Source organism: Larimichthys crocea, chromosome XVI, assembly GCF_000972845.2.
Source record: "Larimichthys crocea isolate SSNF chromosome XVI, L_crocea_2.0, whole genome shotgun sequence".
Classification (NCBI taxonomy): Eukaryota; Metazoa; Chordata; class Actinopteri; family Sciaenidae; genus Larimichthys; species Larimichthys crocea.
Window position 1 is genome coordinate 4,015,016 of NC_040026.1, and position 21,119 is coordinate 4,036,134.

Here is a 21,119-nt window from a genome sequence, read left to right on the forward strand (position 1 = left end):
GAGATTGAGATAAAGTAGAAAATAAAGAAGACAGAAGGAGACAAAGAAGGGAAACAAAGTGTTCAAAAAGCAGCACAAGAGAAGCAAGCAGGGTAAAAGCAAAGCAAAGTGTGTGTCCGTGTGGATATGTTGTAGATTTTATCTCACCCCTGCTAGTTGGGAGCCGGTCAGCATGAGCTGTGTATGTTGCAGGGCCGTCTGTGAGGGGGTCGGGCCATGAGAGAGAGGAAGGCCCGGGGACATCTCACCACACTCCTCCATCTTATTCTGTGTGGAGGATGTATGTAATGTAATGTAGAGGATCATTATTTAAAAAAAAAAACTCTCACAAGTATCCATGAATCCTGTAAACAGACAGGAACTAATGCTAACACATGTAAGAGACTAGTCTCTCCCAGGATTGGGCATGTTTGAACTGGCACGAGAGGGACTCTTCCAGCGTACTGATTTGCATTTCATGTGGTATGCAAATGAAGTCGCTTTCACCTTTTGGTGAGTTGTTGCATTATAGATTTATTTCAATTCTGAATACACTTTGGGAGATGGGACAGTGCCAACATACTCGCCTACTATGAGGGAATTTGTTTACATTGAAGGTTGGGTGGGGAGTCGATACATTATGAACCTCGATGTCGAGCATGACAAAAGAGCAACTGAATGCACAGCAATGAATACAAAGCTGTCAATAAACCTTTATTATAGTGATGTTAACACACAAAAGATGCACAGACATAAGCCCAGGCATGCACAGACAGCTCGGTAACATTGACACACTCACACACGCCCACACACCCACACACACACACCAACACACACACCAACACACACTCCCACTCACCTTGCTGCTGCTCAGGGTTGGTGAAAGAGGAAAGGGATTGACTTTCATTGACTGAGCCTACAGGAAGAGAATAAGACACAACTTCATATCAGAGACTACAGTCAAAAACAACTTACAAACATTTGATTGATCAACACAAAATCTTTATTAAGAATTGTTTTAGTGATTTTTCAAGCAAAAATACGACTTAAAAATGAGGATTTGCTGTTTTTTTTTTATATGATGCTTGGATTTCACTAAACAAAACAAGCAACTCAAGATGTCACATTCGCCTCTGAGGACGTGCAACGTGCATTTTTCACTATTTTCTGGCGTCATATAGATTTTTTTTTTTCAGCTGTTACTATTATTTTCTTAAATTATAAATCTTGCTTTTGTTTGGCCTCAGTGCCTGGCTCTCTGTTGCCATTTTGCCTGAGTAACATGTTTGTACTTAAAGCACTTTGTAAATCTGTTTTTAAAGAAGCTAAACAGTTAGTTATTATTATTAGAATTATCATTAAAGTATTAGATGAAAATCAGTCAAACCCACGGACAATGGAAATGATCAGCCACACAAACATCTCAAAAATGACTGACAAAAAACACTTTAAATGCATTCTATCTTATTTTTTCTATTTTCTTTGCTACTACAAATTGTTGATCTTAGTTGAGAATTTTTCTTCACAACAGTTTTAATGACTTATCAAGTAAAAATATCAAAGATTTACTGAAAAAGAGAGGATTTGCTTTCACTGTTTTATTTAATTGTCAGCTCTAAGTTTGGAACAAAGCACTTTAAGATGTCACCTTCGCCTCTTTCACTATTTTCTGATGCCATACAGACCGTTATCTGATGTTTTTTTCTGCCATTACCATGTTCTTAATCTAATCTAATCTAAAATATTGCTTTTGCTCGGCCTCAGTTCCTGGATCTCTGTATTTTGCCTGAATAATCTGTTTGTCTGTCAAAGCAAACTCTGTTTTTAAAGCTGCGATATAAATAAAGTTAATATTACTATAATTTTCATTAAAGGATTTAAGGAATAAATTCTTAAGGAATAAATAAATCAATCGATGGAAATAATCAGCCACAGAAACATCTGCCTGCCTGTCACTGTTATCTCGCTTTGGTGCATCACTCATGTAGGTGACAGAGGTGGAAGATAAATGTAACATTCACAGGAGTCAGATGTACCTGGTGATTTGATTCAGGTCCATTCCGCTCTGAATCTGCGTAGGTGGGAAGGAAAAAGTGAGAAATTGATCATGGGTTACAGCACCAACACACAGACAACTGGAATATATACAGTATCATGTATTTACTGCCACTAACACGGCAACACATCTTACCTGTGCCCTCCAATGGTGAATCAGCCCCTACTTTCTCCACCTCTACTGGCTTTGACATCCTGATATCTGTGGCAGGAAAACACACAGATAAACAAAGTCAGCATGGTTGATTCTTAAATCTGTGTCAAGAGAAAAAAGTGCAGACAGAAGCAGAATAATAAACCAGTAGGTGAACAGAATCTTGATGACGAAAAAGGAAAGAGGACGGCCAGGGTGTTGATCTTAGATTAGTTTAGGGTTTTCAGGTCACAGACGGAGCCCACACTGTACACCAAACAATGTGGCTGAATCATTCACGAGTTGAATGCAGCCCACATTCATTCATATTTTCCAAACAGTGGTTTGACATAAGAGTAGGTTGACCCAAGGTGTTTGCTTGTTCTAAATTTAACTCAAGGTATTTATGTGGGAGCAACGCGGCACAAGTGTTTCGTGTTTGTGTGTCATTCATTTCAAGACCACATCACTTCCTGGTTGATACTGTATTGGGACAGTCCCTATGGCAACGGCAGTGAAGGGAGGAACACAAGAAATTTAAGTCTTTAATACTGTTTACTACAAAAGGAATGGGACGTTTTGGTAGCATAGAGTGAAGGAAATATGAGAAAGAGGGTGGTTTAAGGAAAGGTTTTAAGAGAACACGTGTGTGTGGGTGTGTACATGTTTGTGTACTCCTGTGTGTGTGTAGCTTTGTTTTGTTAATCACCCGATTGTATCATCTCACATCAGACTTTTTATTTGTCTGAAACCACAAACTGTAAGTCAACTTTTTTTTTGTTGTTGTGTCCATTTGAAACCCTTTTTCTCTCTTGTTCTATCTCCACACCACACACACACATGCACCACATGCACACACGTACACACGCAGAGCTACTTCCCTTTTGTGACAACATGCAAATCTGCCCAACGACCCAACTAATTATATCTGCCACCTGCATAATAAACTCTCAGTCTCCCTCCTCCTTTTTCTCTCTCCCCTTTTCACCCCCTCCTCTCCCCTTCATCTTTCCTTCCTTCATCCTGTTTTCTCATGTCGCAGATGACAGAGCACCGCAAATCATTTCATGTTCCCATGAACTTACTTCTGCGCTTTTATCAATATGACACTCTCGACACAGAAAATATTCTTTATTTGATTTTCAGCAATGCCAAGCAAGCGGTCAAGCATGATTTTCACCATTGGGGGGCAGCAGTAACACATGAAGAAGATGACAAACCTGCTCTACTGACCACTGCTGACCTGATGCCAAATCAAATATAATATACAAAGAAAATAACCAAACCATCAGTCCAGTCATTATAAAAAGGCAAGAACTTATAGATAAAATGAGCCACTCCCTGTTCAAAAGCACATTTCTTTCAGTGAAACAGATGTGGGAAGAGTGGACTTTGGACTATGCAGTATCTTTAGGGGAAGAGGGAAGTGGCAATCAGCTTGACAGGCTCCACTCTGCCGCCACACTGGTTATAACCTGGGGTCAGGGAACACACACACACAGACTGACCGCAGGGTTTCCCTCAAATAAACGGACTTCTGCAAAAAGCTAATTTGGTCACCAACGATGCAGATGCAAACATCTGGTTAACCTATTATTAGGGTTCATTTGTGGTTATTCCGACATTACATATGGCTCCTGTTTTTGGTATTTTATGCTATGGCTAAAACTGTCCAACGTTACTCAATTTCTGGTGGAAACCCACTGAATCTGCATGGAAAATTTAACATCTTCCTTTCAAGATTGTGATGCAAAATTAGCACTGTGTGACTTGTATTACGCAGCACTATCTTGTGCTCAAATCCTCAGTATGTTGCAGTGTACAATACCAAAGCTAAATCCACCATATATAATGATTGGCCAGCTCATAAAACAGCTGTAATGTGAAGTTCCCAAAGTGCTGCCTTTTGTACTGTACTGTCCACTAGCAGGACAGCCGGGGAAGGTGTGTATTGATTCATGGTTCAAAATGGCCTACAGACAGTAGCATGGTGGATAATGTGGTCAGTAATACAGTGGTGGGACAGTATATCAAGATGCTGTGTCTTTTTCTCACTTCCCCTCCCGACTTCCCCTTGTACCGGGTTGAACGCAGAGTGCTAAACCCAACACTTACTGTCAGCGAGGCTATTAATATTAGCCTGCTCTCTCTCACTTTTCTCCCTCTCTTTCACTTTATCTTTTAAAAGCTCCCTCTCTTTTCAACACATTGTTGCACACACAAACACACGACTAATTTTACTCGACACAAGAGCAGAGACACATGTTACTAACTACAGTTTTTACAACTTCAGTGAGTTTGTCTCAATAAGCATGAGAATAAGAAGCAGCTGCTCCTTGTTGTCTTTGTATTTGAGCTAAAAAAATTGAATTTACAGTTGTATTAAAAAGCATTTTATATCTCAAGTACAAGGTTAAATTACTATGTGTGTTTCTTCCATCGTTAAGATGTTATACTGTATGCTAATTTTACATCAAAGCTCAGGGTTTATCTTTGATCCAGTGAGACCAAAGAGCTACACCGGACTCACTGTATCTTAAACACACCTAATTTTATGCTGTATAATCCTGTGTCATGAATAAATGATGCAACAGAGGGGAACAAGGAACAGAAGTGTCTGTGCTCAGCCTGGACTGTTTCTGTTATTCTCCTCTGGGTATTTTGGCTGAGATGAAACTCCGCTGCAACTATCCCGAACCCCCCCCCCCCACACGAACACCCTAACACCAAAACCCCTCGCACCACTTTCTGAATCAGGACACAACCCCACCACGCCAAGGGGGGTGTCTGGGAACTGGAGTCATCACATCTACTAACTACGGATTTCAAAAACCAGGCGGCGCTGAGGGGTGCCAATTTTAAGCGCAAAAGACATATTTTCCATTTAAAAACTAAACGCACCAAAGAGTCAGCTTTTCAGCTCGACAGTACCTGTAGCACGTCTGAATTAATGATGTAGAAATTTGAGAACGAGATAAGAAGCTGAACGTAAAAAGATTTAAATGAATCAGTGGATAAAGAAATTGAGAATCAAGCAAGGAACTGACGTGGAAAATCTAACAAAAAAAAGCAAGAAGCTGAAGCAAAACCTGAGATGTGACAGCAGCGGGCTGACTTTTCATTATAGTCTGTGTCACTGACACTGTTGGCTGTTTTCAGTGTTTATGACAAAAATGACTTAAAATGCTAAATATGAACTTAAAAACACTTAAGATAAAATAGTGCTGGAATATAAACAGAAGTGACAGGAGGTGACAGGCTTCTGTCAATAAGAAGCTCCCTGATAGTTTAAACTGTTTGCAGAATTATGTTAATTTATCAGAGCGTTTTAAGCAGATGAGCAATGTGTAAATGTGGGAGGCAAAAATACTGTATAATGAATTAAAATTGGGGAATTGCTCCAATTATATTCTTAATTTATAGGCATATAATTCTGCCATAAAGTAGCAAAACAGTTTAATTAACCTGACAATAAATGTAAAAAATGTCATGTAATGTAATTTTGTAATTTTTCACAAAGGTAATTTAATTATCATTGTATTACACAATTATGGACCTTTGTTTTATTTGTATTCTGGTGTATTCTGATTTGTTGTAGTTTGGTAATGAGAACGTGTCATTCTGGTCCAAGTAACTGGTCACAGTGGTGACCACAACAGGTTAGGAGGTGACTCAGTGATTTCTAAACCTCATGAATCACTCCGTGATAAATAATTATCGTCAAGAAAATGATCACATCAGCACACCAAAGACTCAGAAACACGAGTGAATTGACATTTAACATTAATTTCTGGTAATTGGTGAGTCAACTAAGTGCCTGCCGTGCTTTTCTCTGAGATTCACTGTCGGTCAACTGAGACAGCGTCTGGCACTTCTGTCGACCTGAGCTGACCACGAAAACAAGGCCGTAGGGCAAGAAGAGTCACATTTTTGTTCTGCTTCATTTTCATATCAATTTTCAAACACAGAGAATGACGATTATTCTCGCCATTTCCCCTTTCAATCATCTGTCTATTTTTATTTTTAAAAATACACATCATCTTTTCTGCATTCGAGTGCTTGAGAAATGTGCTTTGAATTATTGGATTTAAAATTTAAATTTAAAAAAACAAAGTAATAATCAGTGCAACACCCCCCCGTACACACATACACACACACACACACACACACACACACACACACACACACAGAAAGTTAATACCAGTTTCAAAGTTGCACGGGAGGAAACCTTACAGGTAAACATCTATAAACTAAACACAAATAAACACACTACTGTTGTGTTGAACATTAAAAAAGAAACCACATTTAAGCACGACAAATGAAATGTAACCACAATATAGAAAAATACAGAAACACTGTTTTTTCATTACTCGTATGTTTAAAAAAAACTTTGTTTTACTGTATTCACCTCAACCTTTTTTAGCATTCAGCACTCAGTATAAACACAAACACACAGAGGCATGCCATAGGCTGACGAGGTGTCTGACCTTTCCCTCTGCCTGCGACAGGCGTCCGTCTATCCATCCATCCTTCCATCCATACACCCATCCATCATCCCTCCACATCTTTCTCCTCGTGCCACCTCTCGCTCTTTGATGCTCTCTAATTAGCTGAGCTTGTTAGACTTGGTGGCATTAATCAACAGTGTAGACACAGTTCTTTATCTTTCTTACACACACACACACACACACTCACTCACACAAACACACACACACACACACACACACTCACAGACACGCAGTGCCCTCACCCTCACGCAAAGCTTAATTGGTCTTGGTAAATGAGGCCCAGCAAAGAGAGGGGCTGCACAGACAGGCACTCACCTGGCAACCACATACTGGAGAAGTCCTTCGCTGCTATTGCCGCTGTCTTGGTCATATCTGTGTCTGTGTGTGTGAGAGAGTGTGTGTGTGTGTGTGCGAGCTACGTTAAAGAAAAACTCTCACTCTCCCTCTCTCCGTCTCTCTCTAACCAAAAAGGAGGAGTGTATTAAATCATATGGTTGAGAGAATCACTCTCTCCCTCCCTCTCTCTCTCTCTCTCTCTCTCGCACATGTCCACACCCCCAAGCCCCACCTCCTCCCCACATCCTGCAACAGAACAGGAAGTAAGCCTCAAAAGATGTAGGAACTCAGCACAGAGTAGAGAAAAATACAAGACCAAAAAAAAAAAAAGAAAGAAAGAAAGAATGGGGGACATGTAAGAGGTTAGAGAGTGGGAGAGTGAGTGAGTGAGCGAGGAGATAGAAGAGATAGACAAGGTGAAAAGGAGGGGGATGACGAGTGCCGATGGAAAATGATGGCGCGGCTGGAAACAGCCACTCACACACACACGCTCACTCACGGAAGAGAAAAAACAGCAAGGTTGACATTCTGACTGACAAACATATGATACGTTTGCACGACACATGACCCACTGCACCTTTAAAAACCTATCCAAAACTCAACTGATCACAGCTTTTCCTCAACTCTGAGCCATTTCAACAAGCTCTCGTAGTGTGTTTTGTCTACCATGACTCACGACCACCACCTTCCAGGTCACATCTGTGCCGCCTATGCCTGACTGTGGCGTTGCTGTTAGTACCTGAGTGGGTGTGAGGTGGTCGGTCGAGGGAGGTCGACACCAACAGGAGAAGATGTGAGACATCCTCAGCCAAGTTTACCAGCCACAGCTCCACTCTAACCCGAGCGGAAGGAAAAACTCAGTCACAGCTCTCACTGTACCACTGACCACCCCACACTGGCTGCACATAGTGATACACCATAGAAAGCCACAGCATGTGGCGGGTGGCTGTGGCATGAAAGTGGAACATTGCAGATAAACCAGATAAGACTCACTATCAGTGTCGCCCACTAGGATTAACAGAGTAAGAAGCTGCTAAATAAGTGAAAATCTGAAGTCGGGCAATGATCTCGAGGAAGCAGAACAGCATGTTTCAGCAGAAATACTGCCTAGATTTTCAAATGTGAAAGAATATATGTGCTGCCCTGACAGTAGGTCAAGCCAACCACAAGGTGGCACTCTTGATTCTCTAATCCAGACGAACAAACAGGCTCCATCTAAGGCTGAGGACCACTGATCACCCCCTCCCTCCCTCCTCCTTCCTACTCCCTTGGTCCGAGTTCACTAATTCAAAAGCTAACGGCAGCAGAGTTCCCAAGTTTAACCTTATAAATACTTTATGTGGTGATTTACAACAGCCCAATGTACTGGATAGACGCTCACTCAGAAGTGCATACCGCACTGCACTAGAGGTGCCCTCAGTTATATAGAGACATCTTTTTTAAATCTCTCAAAGAAAATATTGATGTTCTGACATTATGTTAATATATATTTACCACGAAGACGCTGCCAGGATAGAAACTTTGTTTGTGAGAGGGGTACAGAGCTTTCCTACGAACTCACAAATGCACAGTATTTTGTTGTAAATAGTTTAATTTACAGCTGAAACTATTTATTGATTAGTGATTAGTCGGCCAACAGAAAATTAATGGCAACTATTTTCATAATTGATTAATCATTTTGGTCATTTTTCAAGCTCAGATCTCGAATCCAAATGTGTCAAATGCGAGGTTTTGCCGCTGTTGTTGTTCTCAGATATAATAAAAAAATTTTGTTTGATGATTGGATAAAACTGAATTTGAGGTCACACCCTAGACTCTGTGATGTGATGTTAATCAAACAACTAATCACAGTCCTGCAGGCTGGGAACCAAACAGATTCGAGGCCTGAGACAAAAAAGTTTCACTAATGTATTTTTCACACTGACGTTTTGTTTGTCTACTTGTAAGTAATCAGCGGGTAGAGAGTGGGTGTGTGTATGAGTGAACCCGTTGGCCAGGCCGGTCCAAGGACAGTGACAGACTGTGGGTTGGGGTGGGGGCGTTTCTCAGGGTCAGAGGTCGTCTGGGCAGCTCGGCTTTGGCCGTGACCTTTGTTCAAACTCCAATCTACCCACATAACTACCACAGTATGTGTGACGCTGCGCGTGTGTGTGTGTGCATATTTGTTTGCTACAATAGGTGGCTAAGTGTGCTCTCTATGTCTGTGTGTGTTGTACAGTTCATGGCCATGGGGGGACTTCCTGCCCCAAGAAGGTCTGAGCCTTGGTTACCATGGAGACCAGACCTAGCAACACTCCAGGCTTGCCACTTAAGACGATATTGGGCCAACGGCAAATGGTCTCAATTGAAGTGGACGTATACTGTGATATAATTGACTAATAAAATAAATCAAATCGAATAAATAAATAATTCTAAATGAGTGTACATCAATTAAGGAACATGAGCTGTGTTTACACAGAGTGTGTTTTGGTCAGCACCTGAAGTTATGTTCGTAAGATAATAAACACACACACTAACACACACACACTCACACACATATATATACACATGCACACAATCTGATAGTGGGACCCCAGGGAGGAGGATGGGGGGAGGCTGGGGCCTCCAGAGCGCCATCAATCACTCCACTGTCAGAGTGAGGGAGAGGGAGTCGCAGGGAGGGAGGTTTGGGGGTTGCTAAGAGGGAGAAAATAGTAAAGGAAAAAAGGGAAGGGGATAAAGAAGGAGAAGAGAAGGAGTGGCGGGAATGAAGGTGAGAGATAGAGAAACGGGAATGAAAAGAAGGGTGTCAGCTGGGGGGTGAGGCAGGTAGGAGGAGACTGTGTGTATAATGGGTCATTGCAGGGACAAATCTAAGGTCTCCAAACCAGTTCAGCATCCCTCTACGGCTCGGTCCTCCTATATCTAGTGCAGCCTCAGGCCTGGAGCACACACTGGCTCTAATTCATATAATCCATCATATTCCTCTTCTTATAGAGGGGACAAAGCACGACTCAGTGATGGACCCACCAAGTCCTATGCACAGTCCAACAGCAAGACTCTATTCTACAAGGTGAGAGATTTAAAATCCAGTCTAGTGTATGGGGGGGTGGTGGTGTGTGAGTGTGCAGGTGTAGCCCCATGAGGAGCTGCAGGATTATAAACAGTAGGTCTTGCAGTGTGGAGACTACAGAGGTTGAGGTTTTGTATGAGAAGCAGCAGGGGCTAAAACACACTCACACTGTTGGCTACCACGGGACCTGGTCCATCTCACACACACATACACGCCGCCTACACCTTTTACAGCACCTATTCCTCTCCTGTCCTAATACCTCTCAATCGCTCCTTTTCCTCTGGCACCTCCGCCCCTCCATCCTTCTCTCACACCATTCCCCTCCTCTCTATATCATCTCGGCAGCCCATAGGGAGCCGGGGCTAGTCTAGACAGACACTGTTCTCTCCCACGGCGCTACCAAGGTTGAAGCTCAAATCTTTTTCTTTGCTCCTATCGCCCCCTCTTCTGCTTCTTCTTCTTCTTCTTCTTCTTTTTGTGCTGACACAAGAATGGAAGGACAACTGGGGAGAGCTGGTGGCCTATCTACTCATATCTATTCACTTGCACTTACACAAAGCAGGATGTTGTGTAGAGTAAGCCTTCATATCCTCCTAATTATAATACAAAAAAATGGAAGCACTTTACTTATTGCATCTGGCTTTTTGAGCTCTTTCCGTCCCCTCTTTCACCTCGGTCATTTCTTCCCCGGCTCTGCTTCTTTTCCTTCAAACCCTCTCATCATTATCATGATCATCATCATCATCATCATGATCCCACTAGGTTTTTCACGACCTTCCCCCCCTTTTTCTTTCTCCAATTTAAACTTTCTCTTCTCCTCCTCTGTCTCTCTTCCTCTCTCAGACCTGCTGGTCAGCAGCAGCTGTGACATCACTGGCCACTGTTCTCCGCTCGGATTGGACACTCGGCCACGTTGCCAGGCAACAGCAGTGAAAGGTCTCAGTGCGAGCGTGTGTGTGCGGCGTGCGCGTGTATGTGTGTGTTTATGTCTGTTTATAGCTACGTGAGTGAAAGGTGTGTGAGCGATTTTCCTCGCCTTGCCCTTTATCTGTGCATGAAGAATGATCAGAACAGATCTACTTCTATGCTTTATCTCAGATCAAAGCATGTAGATGATTGGGCTGCCTCGCCACTCTCCTCCACCACAGAAGAAGAGCGATGTGTGTGCATTGCGTTAATGAAAAAGAAAGATGGTACGAATGGGCGTGCGTGTCAGCGTCTGCATTCGCGTCGAACCAAATAAATGTGTATGTTTGTGTCAAATACGAGTATGTGTCTGTATGTTGTGTGTCTAAATGTGTGTGTATGTACGTATGTGTGTGTGTAAGCCCCCGGGAGCGGGTGGTTATTGTATCTGACACAGCGGCTCTTTCTCGCGCCTCATATTTCTGGGCCGATCGATTCCTCTGACTCCCGACAAGACAATAATCGCACCTCCCTCTCTCACTCCATCACTACCATTATTACTGACCTCCCCAGGGGAATGAACAGGGTGGAGGGAGGGAGAGAGGGATGAGGAAGGAAGGGAGAGGATGGAGTGAGGGTGAGGAATGAGAGGGGGACATGGAGTTGACAAAATGAGCCTATGATGATGAAAAAGCAAAAAGGGACGATGTTGAAAATGAGACAGGAAGAGCTGGCCTGAAAAAGAAAAAAAAAAGAAAAGAAAAAAGGGACATCAGCGGGGGTAGAAAGGAAAAGACGGTGGGAGCTAGGAAGTTAAGATAAGGTGACGGAGGGAGGGATGAGGTCCAGGGGAGAGCAGGAAAGATGGGGATGTGACATACGTGTGAGGTGATAGAGTGAAAGAAAGAATGGGAGAAAGCTGAAGCATAACAAGAAAGGACAGGAAGGAGGCTGGGGCGCAAAAAAACAAAAAAAAAAACTAAACAAAAAAACAAAAACGAAGCAATATAGATCACGGCAAGAAAAGCAAAGGAGGACACAAGTGAAGGAGTGCAGAGAGACGGAGGGCCGAACGGAGGGACAATAACAGAGAGAATTAGTGGAGGAGAGATGAAGGATTCGCACTATCTTCTTCTAATAAAGGAGAGAATGAGAGACAGCGACCGGGGGAGGGAGACAGAGGGGTGGAGGGAGTTGTGGGGGGGGGTTAGACTGAGGTGAAAGAGGGAGAGACGGAGAAATATATAGACACACACACACACACACACACACATATATATATATATATAAATATAAATATATATAAAGATGGCTGTAGCGCTGTGGAGGTCAGCGCTCAGAAATATTATTAAATTGACAAGAGTACAATAGTTGATTGGCAGGCTGACTCCTGCACTGCCATTCAGTGGAGAAGAATGGAGGCTCACACACACTTACACACACACAAAATGCATGCACATCTGCAGTTTCACTGAACAATCAACACAGCATGTAGAGATACAGACACACACGCACACATACAAACACAGTCTTTTGTCTGTTTTGTGCGTGCATGCGTGTGTGTGTGTGTGTGTGTGTATGCCGTTGCCTGTGTGTGCCTGTCACTGCTGTGTCTCTATGCTTTGAATCCAGATTACAATTACAGTAATTGGCTCTCAATTCAAGGGATTGCTGTTTGACCCCCTCACCTCTTCCTCCCTCTCGCTCGCTCGCTCGCTCTCTCACCCATCCCCACATTTCCTCTTACCTACCTACCCTCCTCTTCCTCATCAATATTCCTCCACCTTCTCTCTCTCTACCTGTATCGCTACATCCATCTTTCTCTGGGAGAAATCCCAGAAATCCCTCCCCCCTTGTCCTAACCCTCCTTTTCTCCCCCTTCTCCACACGCACTTTATCCCCAGATATAACTATCCTTCCTTCCTGTTTTCCATCCATCCTACTCCCCCTGGCTGCTTTTTACATCTTTCTCCCTCACAACACAACATTTTTTGCCACTTTTCCTTCCTCATCTCAACCTTTCTACCTTTCTCTCCGATAGTTGGGGAAACGGGGAATCTATTGTATACTTTATTCATGCTGTATTTATTATGGAGAGACAGCTGTTCAGCTATACAGTCAGAAGGGGATATATTGTGCATTTGGGGAACGAGGTGAAAGAGCGATAGATAAAAAGGAGGAGGTAAGGGAAGGGGGTGATAGAGGTGGTGGTGATGGTGATGGTGTGTTGGGGGAGCGAGTAGGAGGAGGAGGGGGGTTAGGAAATTGGTCTGGCTAGCGGAACAGCTTTTCACCTCTCTCTCTCTCTCTTTTTCTCTCTCTCTCCCTCTCTTTCTCTCTCCCTCTCTCTATTCTGCTTTGTATTCTGCAGAGATGACAGGGGGAAAGCTTTATTGCTCCGAGTTTGTATCGATCGGGGCCCCTCTAAGGGGGGAGGCCGGGGGACGCGCTGAGCAGGCCCTTTCTCAACGACCAACAACCACCAACCCCCCACCCTCTCCCCTCCCCTCCCCTATTCTCTCCTCTCCTCTCCTCTTCTCTCTTCTCCTCTCCTCTCCTGCTCACCTCCCCTCCTCCTCCTCCTCCTCCTTCTTCTTCCAAACCCTCCTCTTGCTCGCTGGCTCGCTCTGAAATTCAAATTCAAGGCTCTTATTCTCAAAGGTTAGGAGAGGGAGAGCACGAGAAAGCAAGAGAGGCAGAGAGATTGAATGAAAGAGAGATGGAGGCGTCTGGCTTCTTCCCCTGACTGAGGCCCTGAATGGAGCTGGGATCTGATAAGCAGAGCCCACAAACATAAACAAGGAGAGAAATAGAGAAATAAAGGAGAGCAAAAAAAAAAAAAAAGGCTAAGAGGAATATATCAGCCCCCGTCCTCCTCTTTTTATTTTCTTCCTCATCTTTCCATCTCCCTTTCCCCTCTCACTAACTGCCCCCTCCTCTGTCCTGTCCATCTCCCTACTGTATCTCCATTTTTTTTCCGAGGTGAGGATGATTTTGTTGACAGGTGAAGAATGAGCCGTGTCCAAAACATGCATAAACCTCTCGGCTTCTATCCTCATTAGGAGGGACACTAGGAGAGCTGGGATCCACGAGAGACAGAAAGAGCCCATATGGATCACACAAAATATCCTATTTAACTATTTCAGTGAGTGCAAAATTATATATATATATATATATTATATATATATATATATATACACATATGTGTGTATGTGTGTGTGTGTGTGTGTGTGTGTGTGTGTGTGTGTGTAATAAAAAAACAACTGGTTTTCAAAACTGAAATCTAATCAAAGCAGAGACAAAAATGAGGGAGTTAAATTTACAAATCACGACACATCGGGGCTTCTTTTCTCACCTCTTCTGATGGACAAGCATTAACTAAAAAGGGGGCAAGACCCAACATCAAAGCCACGGCCAACTGACCAAACACTTGACTCATACAAGGAAGAGTCCATGTGTACACACACACATATGCAGCCTATTTATCCGTTAATGTCATGCACAGCGCTGCAGCGAGGCTTGGGAGAAGAACAGATTGTCCATCAGGGGGTTACAGGGTTCAAGTCCATGACCAGAGGGCTAGAGGAAGGTTAGGGGGTTGTAGGTTCAACTCCCAAGGGGGACAAGGAGGATCCCTGCTGTCTCCCATCCGACCCCAGCCCACTGCCCCCAAACCTCCTCCAGGACAATATAAGCCCCCCTGCTTCACCTCCCTCCACCGCTCTTTTCTCTACTCCATCCCGCTGCTGGCCCTTTTAAGCCCTGCTTAGTCTGATCACACACGTGTAAACCTGAGCCTAGCCTCCAGACTCACTCCGCTGGTCTCAGATGTGCACATACTGTTCTGCTCCTAAACAAACACAAACACGTGCAATCATACAGATAACTCGCCGATGCACAAACATATTCATGAGACTCCAACACAGTCCTACAATTCAAATACAAATGATTTGCACTTGCTATCTTTTGTTTTCTCATAGTACGGCAGATCACTTTATGTCCGACTTACATCATGATTGAAACGGCTTCCTCCTTCTTCCAACTCCATCTCACTTACTGCTCTCGTGGTAAAGACCAAACAGAAACATGGCGTTGCCTCAGCTATCAGTAGCAGCAGATGTGAGTGGATATGAGATATTTGTGTAAACATTGGATACATATACTGTATATATATTGTCATTGATATTGCTTGTGTGGGTTTACGTGCAGCTCCAGATTGAGTTCAGCGATAGAGAATACATCTGAGACTTCTGCTGCATGCTACACGTCTGATTCATAGAAGAATACACACATGCGGAGTGTGCAGGTTCCTGCACGCAAACACACACACACACACAGTACAATAACCTGCAGGCCTATAACCTGCCTTGTTGCCTGGATGGGTGGATGCATTATTAAACACGCAGGATTTCATATGTAGAGACAGAATATGAATGCTGCACTGGGTCCAACTGTGTACATTCGCTTGTTCACTCTAGTCTTCACTCTTTTACATTTTTCTTTAAACTCTTTAACTTATTCCTCTTCATATTTACTTAATATCTTCAATTCAATATTGTCATTATGTTTCTTTATATTGGTATTCTAATGCTGCTTTTGTTTACCCTGTATGCACAACACTTACTGCACTCCTTTGTTTTCCTGTTTGTTTTGTGGTTTTCTCTACCTGAATTGAGGGTCTAAGGACAAAGGGTGTCAAATGTTGAAGCCCTCTGAAACCAATTTCTGATTTTGGGGCTATATAGATTAAAATGACTTAACCTGAATCTTTGGGTGAGGCTCCATCAACACCAGAAAAAAAATGGTATCAGAATATGGATTGGGGTCTTCTACTTCTTCTGATCAATGTTGTGTGTCTTGACATCACAAATGTGATAATACTTTGGAGGTGCGAGGCCAGATGTCTTCCTCCTGACCATCATGAGTCCCGGTCATCATACCGAGCTGCTGAAACCAGACGAAAACCACTGGATGCCACAGATTAACCAAAAGGCCCGCACACGAGGAGCGGTCGAACGGCAACTAAACCACAACACGAGCGCTGTGTGTGTTTACATCTGTAGGGCGGGCGGGCCGGGCCCCGACTCTCACGGTAATCGATGAACGAGGGAGGAAAGGGAGGTAGTGGGCGAGGCAGGGATGTGTGTGTGTGTGTGTGAGTGTGTGGGGGAGGGCGGGTGGGAGAAAATCGGTAAAGAAAGCAGGTTATCTCCCGTCATTAGGGGAGGGGGAATCCCTGTCTGGAGGGTGGGAGGGCGGGGGGGGGTGAGGAGGGGTGAGGGAAGACCGGGGTTCATTGATAAAAAGGGAGGGAGGGAGAGGGGAGAAGGGGAGACTATGTTTGGCATCAAGAGAGAGCAGACAATTATCTGTATTGATTAGAGCGGCCCAGTACTGTGAAGACTGAGAAAACTATGACTGGATCAATAGAGAGAGAGAGAGATGGAGAGAGGGAGGAAAAGAGAGGTAGAGAGTTAGAGGAAACAAACGACAGAGATAAAAGATACATATAATGACACACATAAAGAGATAGAAACACAGTTTATGGTGCAAAACAAAGTCAAAGACCCAAGGTGGTGTAAACGGTAAGAGGGGAGTTTGGGGGAGACGGAGAGAGTCAATGAAAGCACAAGGAGATACATTACATTGTTGATGTCATTACTCTTTATCATTGATTTGTCAGCACAACCACAGAGTTCATTCAACAAGCCCACCAGAGCCATCCCATCACCACAGCACACAGTTAAGCAGAGAAAAGAGAGAGACGGAGGCTGAAAAAGACATTAACGAAATACACGCTGAGTGACCACAACCTGACCTGAGACTGGTGGATGTGCACAAACTTGGCAACACGGAGGAAGCTGACAACAACAAGAAGGTGGAGATCACGGAGGTTTTAAGAGAATTGGAAACTACATCCAAGTTGGTGCCCGCTGTAAGTAGCACACAGGACAAAGTTTCCAGGCTTCTTTGGACTTTATGGAGCGTGCGCTTGTCAAGAACACGCGTGTTCGGGACTTCCTTCTGGGTGAGTTGGCTGACTTCCTGCTGACACACACGAATGGCATGAAAATATTGAGCATGTTTGTGTATCCCAGTTGTGTTTTGGGACAGTTTCTGTCGTGTGACCAACAATATCGAGGGCGACTTCTACGCCAACACAGCCCCAAGCTGTTCCCGGGGGCAACACTTCCTGCTATGCTGCAGTTTGTATACAGACACATGAAGTGTTTCCAAAAACCAGCAGAGATTAAAACATTTTGGAATATTTACCTGTAAATAGAAACACCAGACAATGCCAGTGATGCTGTAAAGTCACATAAAACCTCCTTGTCAGTCAGTTTTTTTTTCTATCTTATGATGATTTGCTATACGCTATAGTAAGGTTTTTCTTTTATTACAGTACACCACATATTCATGTCGTTGTATACTGGGTTTTATAGTGTAGAAATTGTGCATTTGTTTCTTTTCTTACACTGTGATTTAATATACTTACATTGTAAACGTGCTTTGGCTATCCTGTGCTTAATTTTGGTCATGCAAGTGCACCTCATTTGAATTTGAGAGAGAGAAAGGATTTCAGATGAGAGAGGGGGAGACTGTGTGTCAGAGGGAGAGCTTTGAAAAAATATCAGGAGGGAGGCGGTGCTCAGGTAGGGGGCCTTGCTGTGGGGCCTCTTTTTGTCCGGGACAAAAACCAAAATGGTGGAATAGGGGTGGAACAAAAGGCACACAGGGGGAAACAGGAGAGTGACAACCTGTGCTGAGTAAAAACATCCTGCTGGCATACACGCACACACACATGCACACGGATTAATCCCTAATCAGACTCCGTTGAGTGAGTGTGCGAGTACCCGCTCACCCCACTTCCGGTTGCAACTTACATTTCGTGGAATCCTTGGCCCCATTACCGAGGTAACCCGGACCGACACACACACACACATTTAAACCCACACGGGGGACCTCATCTGTCATTCCTTAGTTTATTGAACATTACAAGATGATAGAATTCAGCCTCCCACTCTCTTGATATCTTCTGACACTGAAGAGGAACGTATTGTCAGAAAAGGTTTATACAAAAGCAAACAAATAGATGAAAAAACATAAACTCTACATGGGGGAGCCGGAGCTGGATATTGAGGAAACCTTTGGTAAGGGCAGAAAATGTCAGGTTTGACAAATGACCTTTTAAACATGGAGCAGATGTAGAGAGTCATGTACACTGTGGACAGAGGGCAGCTCAACTGTCTGTCTCTTAACAGCTAGTGAAAAGATAAGCGTCACCGTTCCATACTGTTAAAACAAAACACTCACGTTACGACAAGTTTAAAACAAAATCTTAAATTCCTAAATCAAAAGTGAATTTTTATTTAGGTGGAGCAGAGAGGAAGTACCAAAAAGAGAGGGGGGAATGTGCACAAAAGCATTTGAGATGAGGTGAAGCAGATGGAAAAAAAAAATAGTAGAATGCAAAAAAAAGAAAAAAAAAAGAGGAGGAAGCCATAAGGAAAGAAAAAAATGACAAAGACAGAGAGGAGGGAGAGCAGGACATGAATTACAGGTGTAGAGTTATGCATGCATGACATCACTGGACCCCTCCTCCAGCCCTTGGGAATGGGCACCTTGGAAACGGTCGCTAAGGGAACAGAGTACTGAGAGGGAAAGAGAGAGAGAGAGAGAGAGAGAGGGAGAAAGAGAGGGAGAAAGAGAGGGAGAAAGAGAGGGGTGGACAAGATGGTCGAAAAAAAAAAAAGAAGAAATTTCAAGAGGTACAAGACAGATAGCTAATGAAACACTGAACCTCAGTAAGAAAATTGGGAGGAAAAGTCTTGTGGTCAGGAGAAATGTTACTCTAACATGCTCTAACAAACCAGCGTTTACCTTCCTCGTGTCCCATTCAGCAAATGGGCCACCTCTGCTCATAAAGGGTGAAAAAGCAAGCTCCATCACAGCTAAAGCCTGCATTGTCCTCCTCCCCCATATACTGTGACCTCTCATCCACTCCAGTCATTTAGAGAAGGGAGATTTAGTGCAGCACCGATGCAGCGTGATGGTAAAAACCGGCACATGATAGAGAGGCAGAGATGGCCTCGGGTCTCGGTTTTAACACATGGAGAACTATTGATGGAAAAACATGTTGATGGACAGAGAGAAGCCTGTATAGTGAAATGTTGGCTGTTAATGTATATGGTTGCTTGGAGGTCATTTTGAACCAAGAAGCTAGAAGCTCTGTAAGTGGATTGAGAAATTGAAGTTAGCGCACAGCACTCACTTTGGTCTTTTGAGGCGTCGGAGAAATGAACACACATGCCCTGGCTCGCAGGAAAGAACCGCCTTGCCATCCTGACCTCGGCAAACTCTCCTCATCCCCGCAGACGATGCAGTGTCCACACACACAAACAGCAGCTCAATGGATGCACCCTGCCTACCCTCTGTCGTCTCCTCTGACCGGTAAACAAGTCATTCTCGGCTCCCAACTTTAAACAACTGATCAACATTACTGCATACTACATCAAATAACTGCAGCTGCCAGGAAGAAACAAAAATATATTCACGTCACCAAAGCGTTGCAGAGTTTATGCACATAACAAACACCTACATTCTGCATGCGGCATATTTGCAAAGCGGTATCATATACATATCAAAGGTTTAGATTTGGTATGCAATATAGATTTGGTATGTATGCATAATATGTGATCAATATCTGTTGCTGAATAAAACATGCTGCTGGCTTTTGACAGGCCGATTTGAAATGGAGATGCTATGCGAATACAAAAGGCTTCGGAGAGATTGGCCCTGAACCTTCCACATACCAGCAGTTCACATTTAGACGCTCTCACCTGCACTCTCCATAATGCATGAGCTGCCTGAATATATATCACCCCCCTGCACTGCTCACTCACACACACACACAACCACAAGTCCACATGCACAACAATGCAGAAACACACTAGCGTGTGACAGTGATGCGCACCTACGCGCTGGCAACATATGCGTACAGACAAAGCGGAGCTGAAGACAAAACAACCCAAAAACACAGATTTCGTGGTAAGAATCTGATATATACGTGTGGTGAAGGAAGAAAAACAGCAAAGTATTTTGTCTCAGAGAGAAAGAAAAAGAGGAAGGGGAGAAGGAAAAACAAAACTTTTCGGCAATTTAGAAGTCGTGTTTGGCAACTTTGATCTATTGATCTATTTTCTATTTACCGAGCGAATTTCGCCAGCAGAGGAAAAAACAACAAAAAAAAACGACGTAACTGTTTTAAAAGCTTTGATTGCTATGAAACATGTAGGGGCCACATCCAGTAAAAACTGCACACACACACAAAAAAAGAAGATAAAAAACATACAGTTTTTTCTCTTTGATCAAGTGGTGTGAGACACACAGGCAGTGCTTAATCAAAACACTGGTAAGCCATCCTGAACTTCTAGGCTTTCAGCAGCAGGAAACAGGGTCAGGGTTGCTGAACAACTCAGTGTAAACCGGTCTGTGTGTGTGCGGGTGTGTGTGCATGTTTCTGTTGTTTGTTTGTAAGCGAGCATGTCAGTGGTGTTTGCAGGCTGCCAATTAACACACGCACAGACACACACACACACGCATTTTGAAAGGTACAGTCAGCTGAAGCGAGGAATGAGGGATGGAAAGTTTGAGAAGTGAAGACGGTTGAACAGTTGGTATTACAACAGGAAACATTACAGCAGGGCAGATTATGATTTAAATTGCATTAGGTTCCTTTGACGGCCAATAGTAAATATGCATTTACAGGGCAGTATGTCTGTTTTAGAAGACAACTGAATTTACTTAGTGCTTCTATCTCTCTGCCTCTCTGCCCCTGCTGGTCTTTAACCTTGGCCTCTGGTGCTTCTGCCTATCGCAATAAAGTCACCCCTCCTCCTCTTTACCTCTCCCTCCCTCTCTCTCCCTCTCTCTCTCTCTCTCTTTTTCTTTTTCTTCCTCCACCTCCTCTTCCTCCTCCTCCTCCTCCACCACCTCCTCTCTGTCTCTCTCTGTCCCCCCGGCACCACTGTTGTCCACTGTTCCACTCATTCATAGTAAACACTATTGATTTTCAGCAGGGAAAATAAAAAAAAAAAAGGCCATGAATTTTAATGCCCCTATCTGTCCCCTTCTCCATCTCTTCCTACCC

The 21,119-nt window shown here is 43.6% G+C and overlaps 1 protein-coding gene across 6 annotated transcripts in view; it reads right to left on the minus strand.

Annotated features, from left to right (window-relative positions):
- Positions 1–21,119, minus strand: part of pou2f2b (POU class 2 homeobox 2b) — a 60,095-nt gene that overhangs the window by 7,939 nt on the left and 31,037 nt on the right. For 4 of the 6 annotated variants that reach the window (XM_027289716.1, XM_027289714.1, XM_019261245.2 and 1 more), the window contains exons 2-5: positions 2,171–2,236; positions 2,016–2,050; positions 839–895; positions 148–267 (exon numbers count right to left, since the gene is read on the minus strand). In XM_027289716.1, the coding sequence (XP_027145517.1) occupies positions 148–267; positions 839–895; positions 2,016–2,050; positions 2,171–2,236 (278 nt within the window). Of the gene's footprint in view, positions 1–147; positions 268–838; positions 896–2,015; positions 2,051–2,170; positions 2,237–6,990; positions 7,130–21,119 lie in introns of those variants that run through there. The other 2 variants (XM_027289718.1, XM_027289715.1) reach the window with 1 other exon arrangement.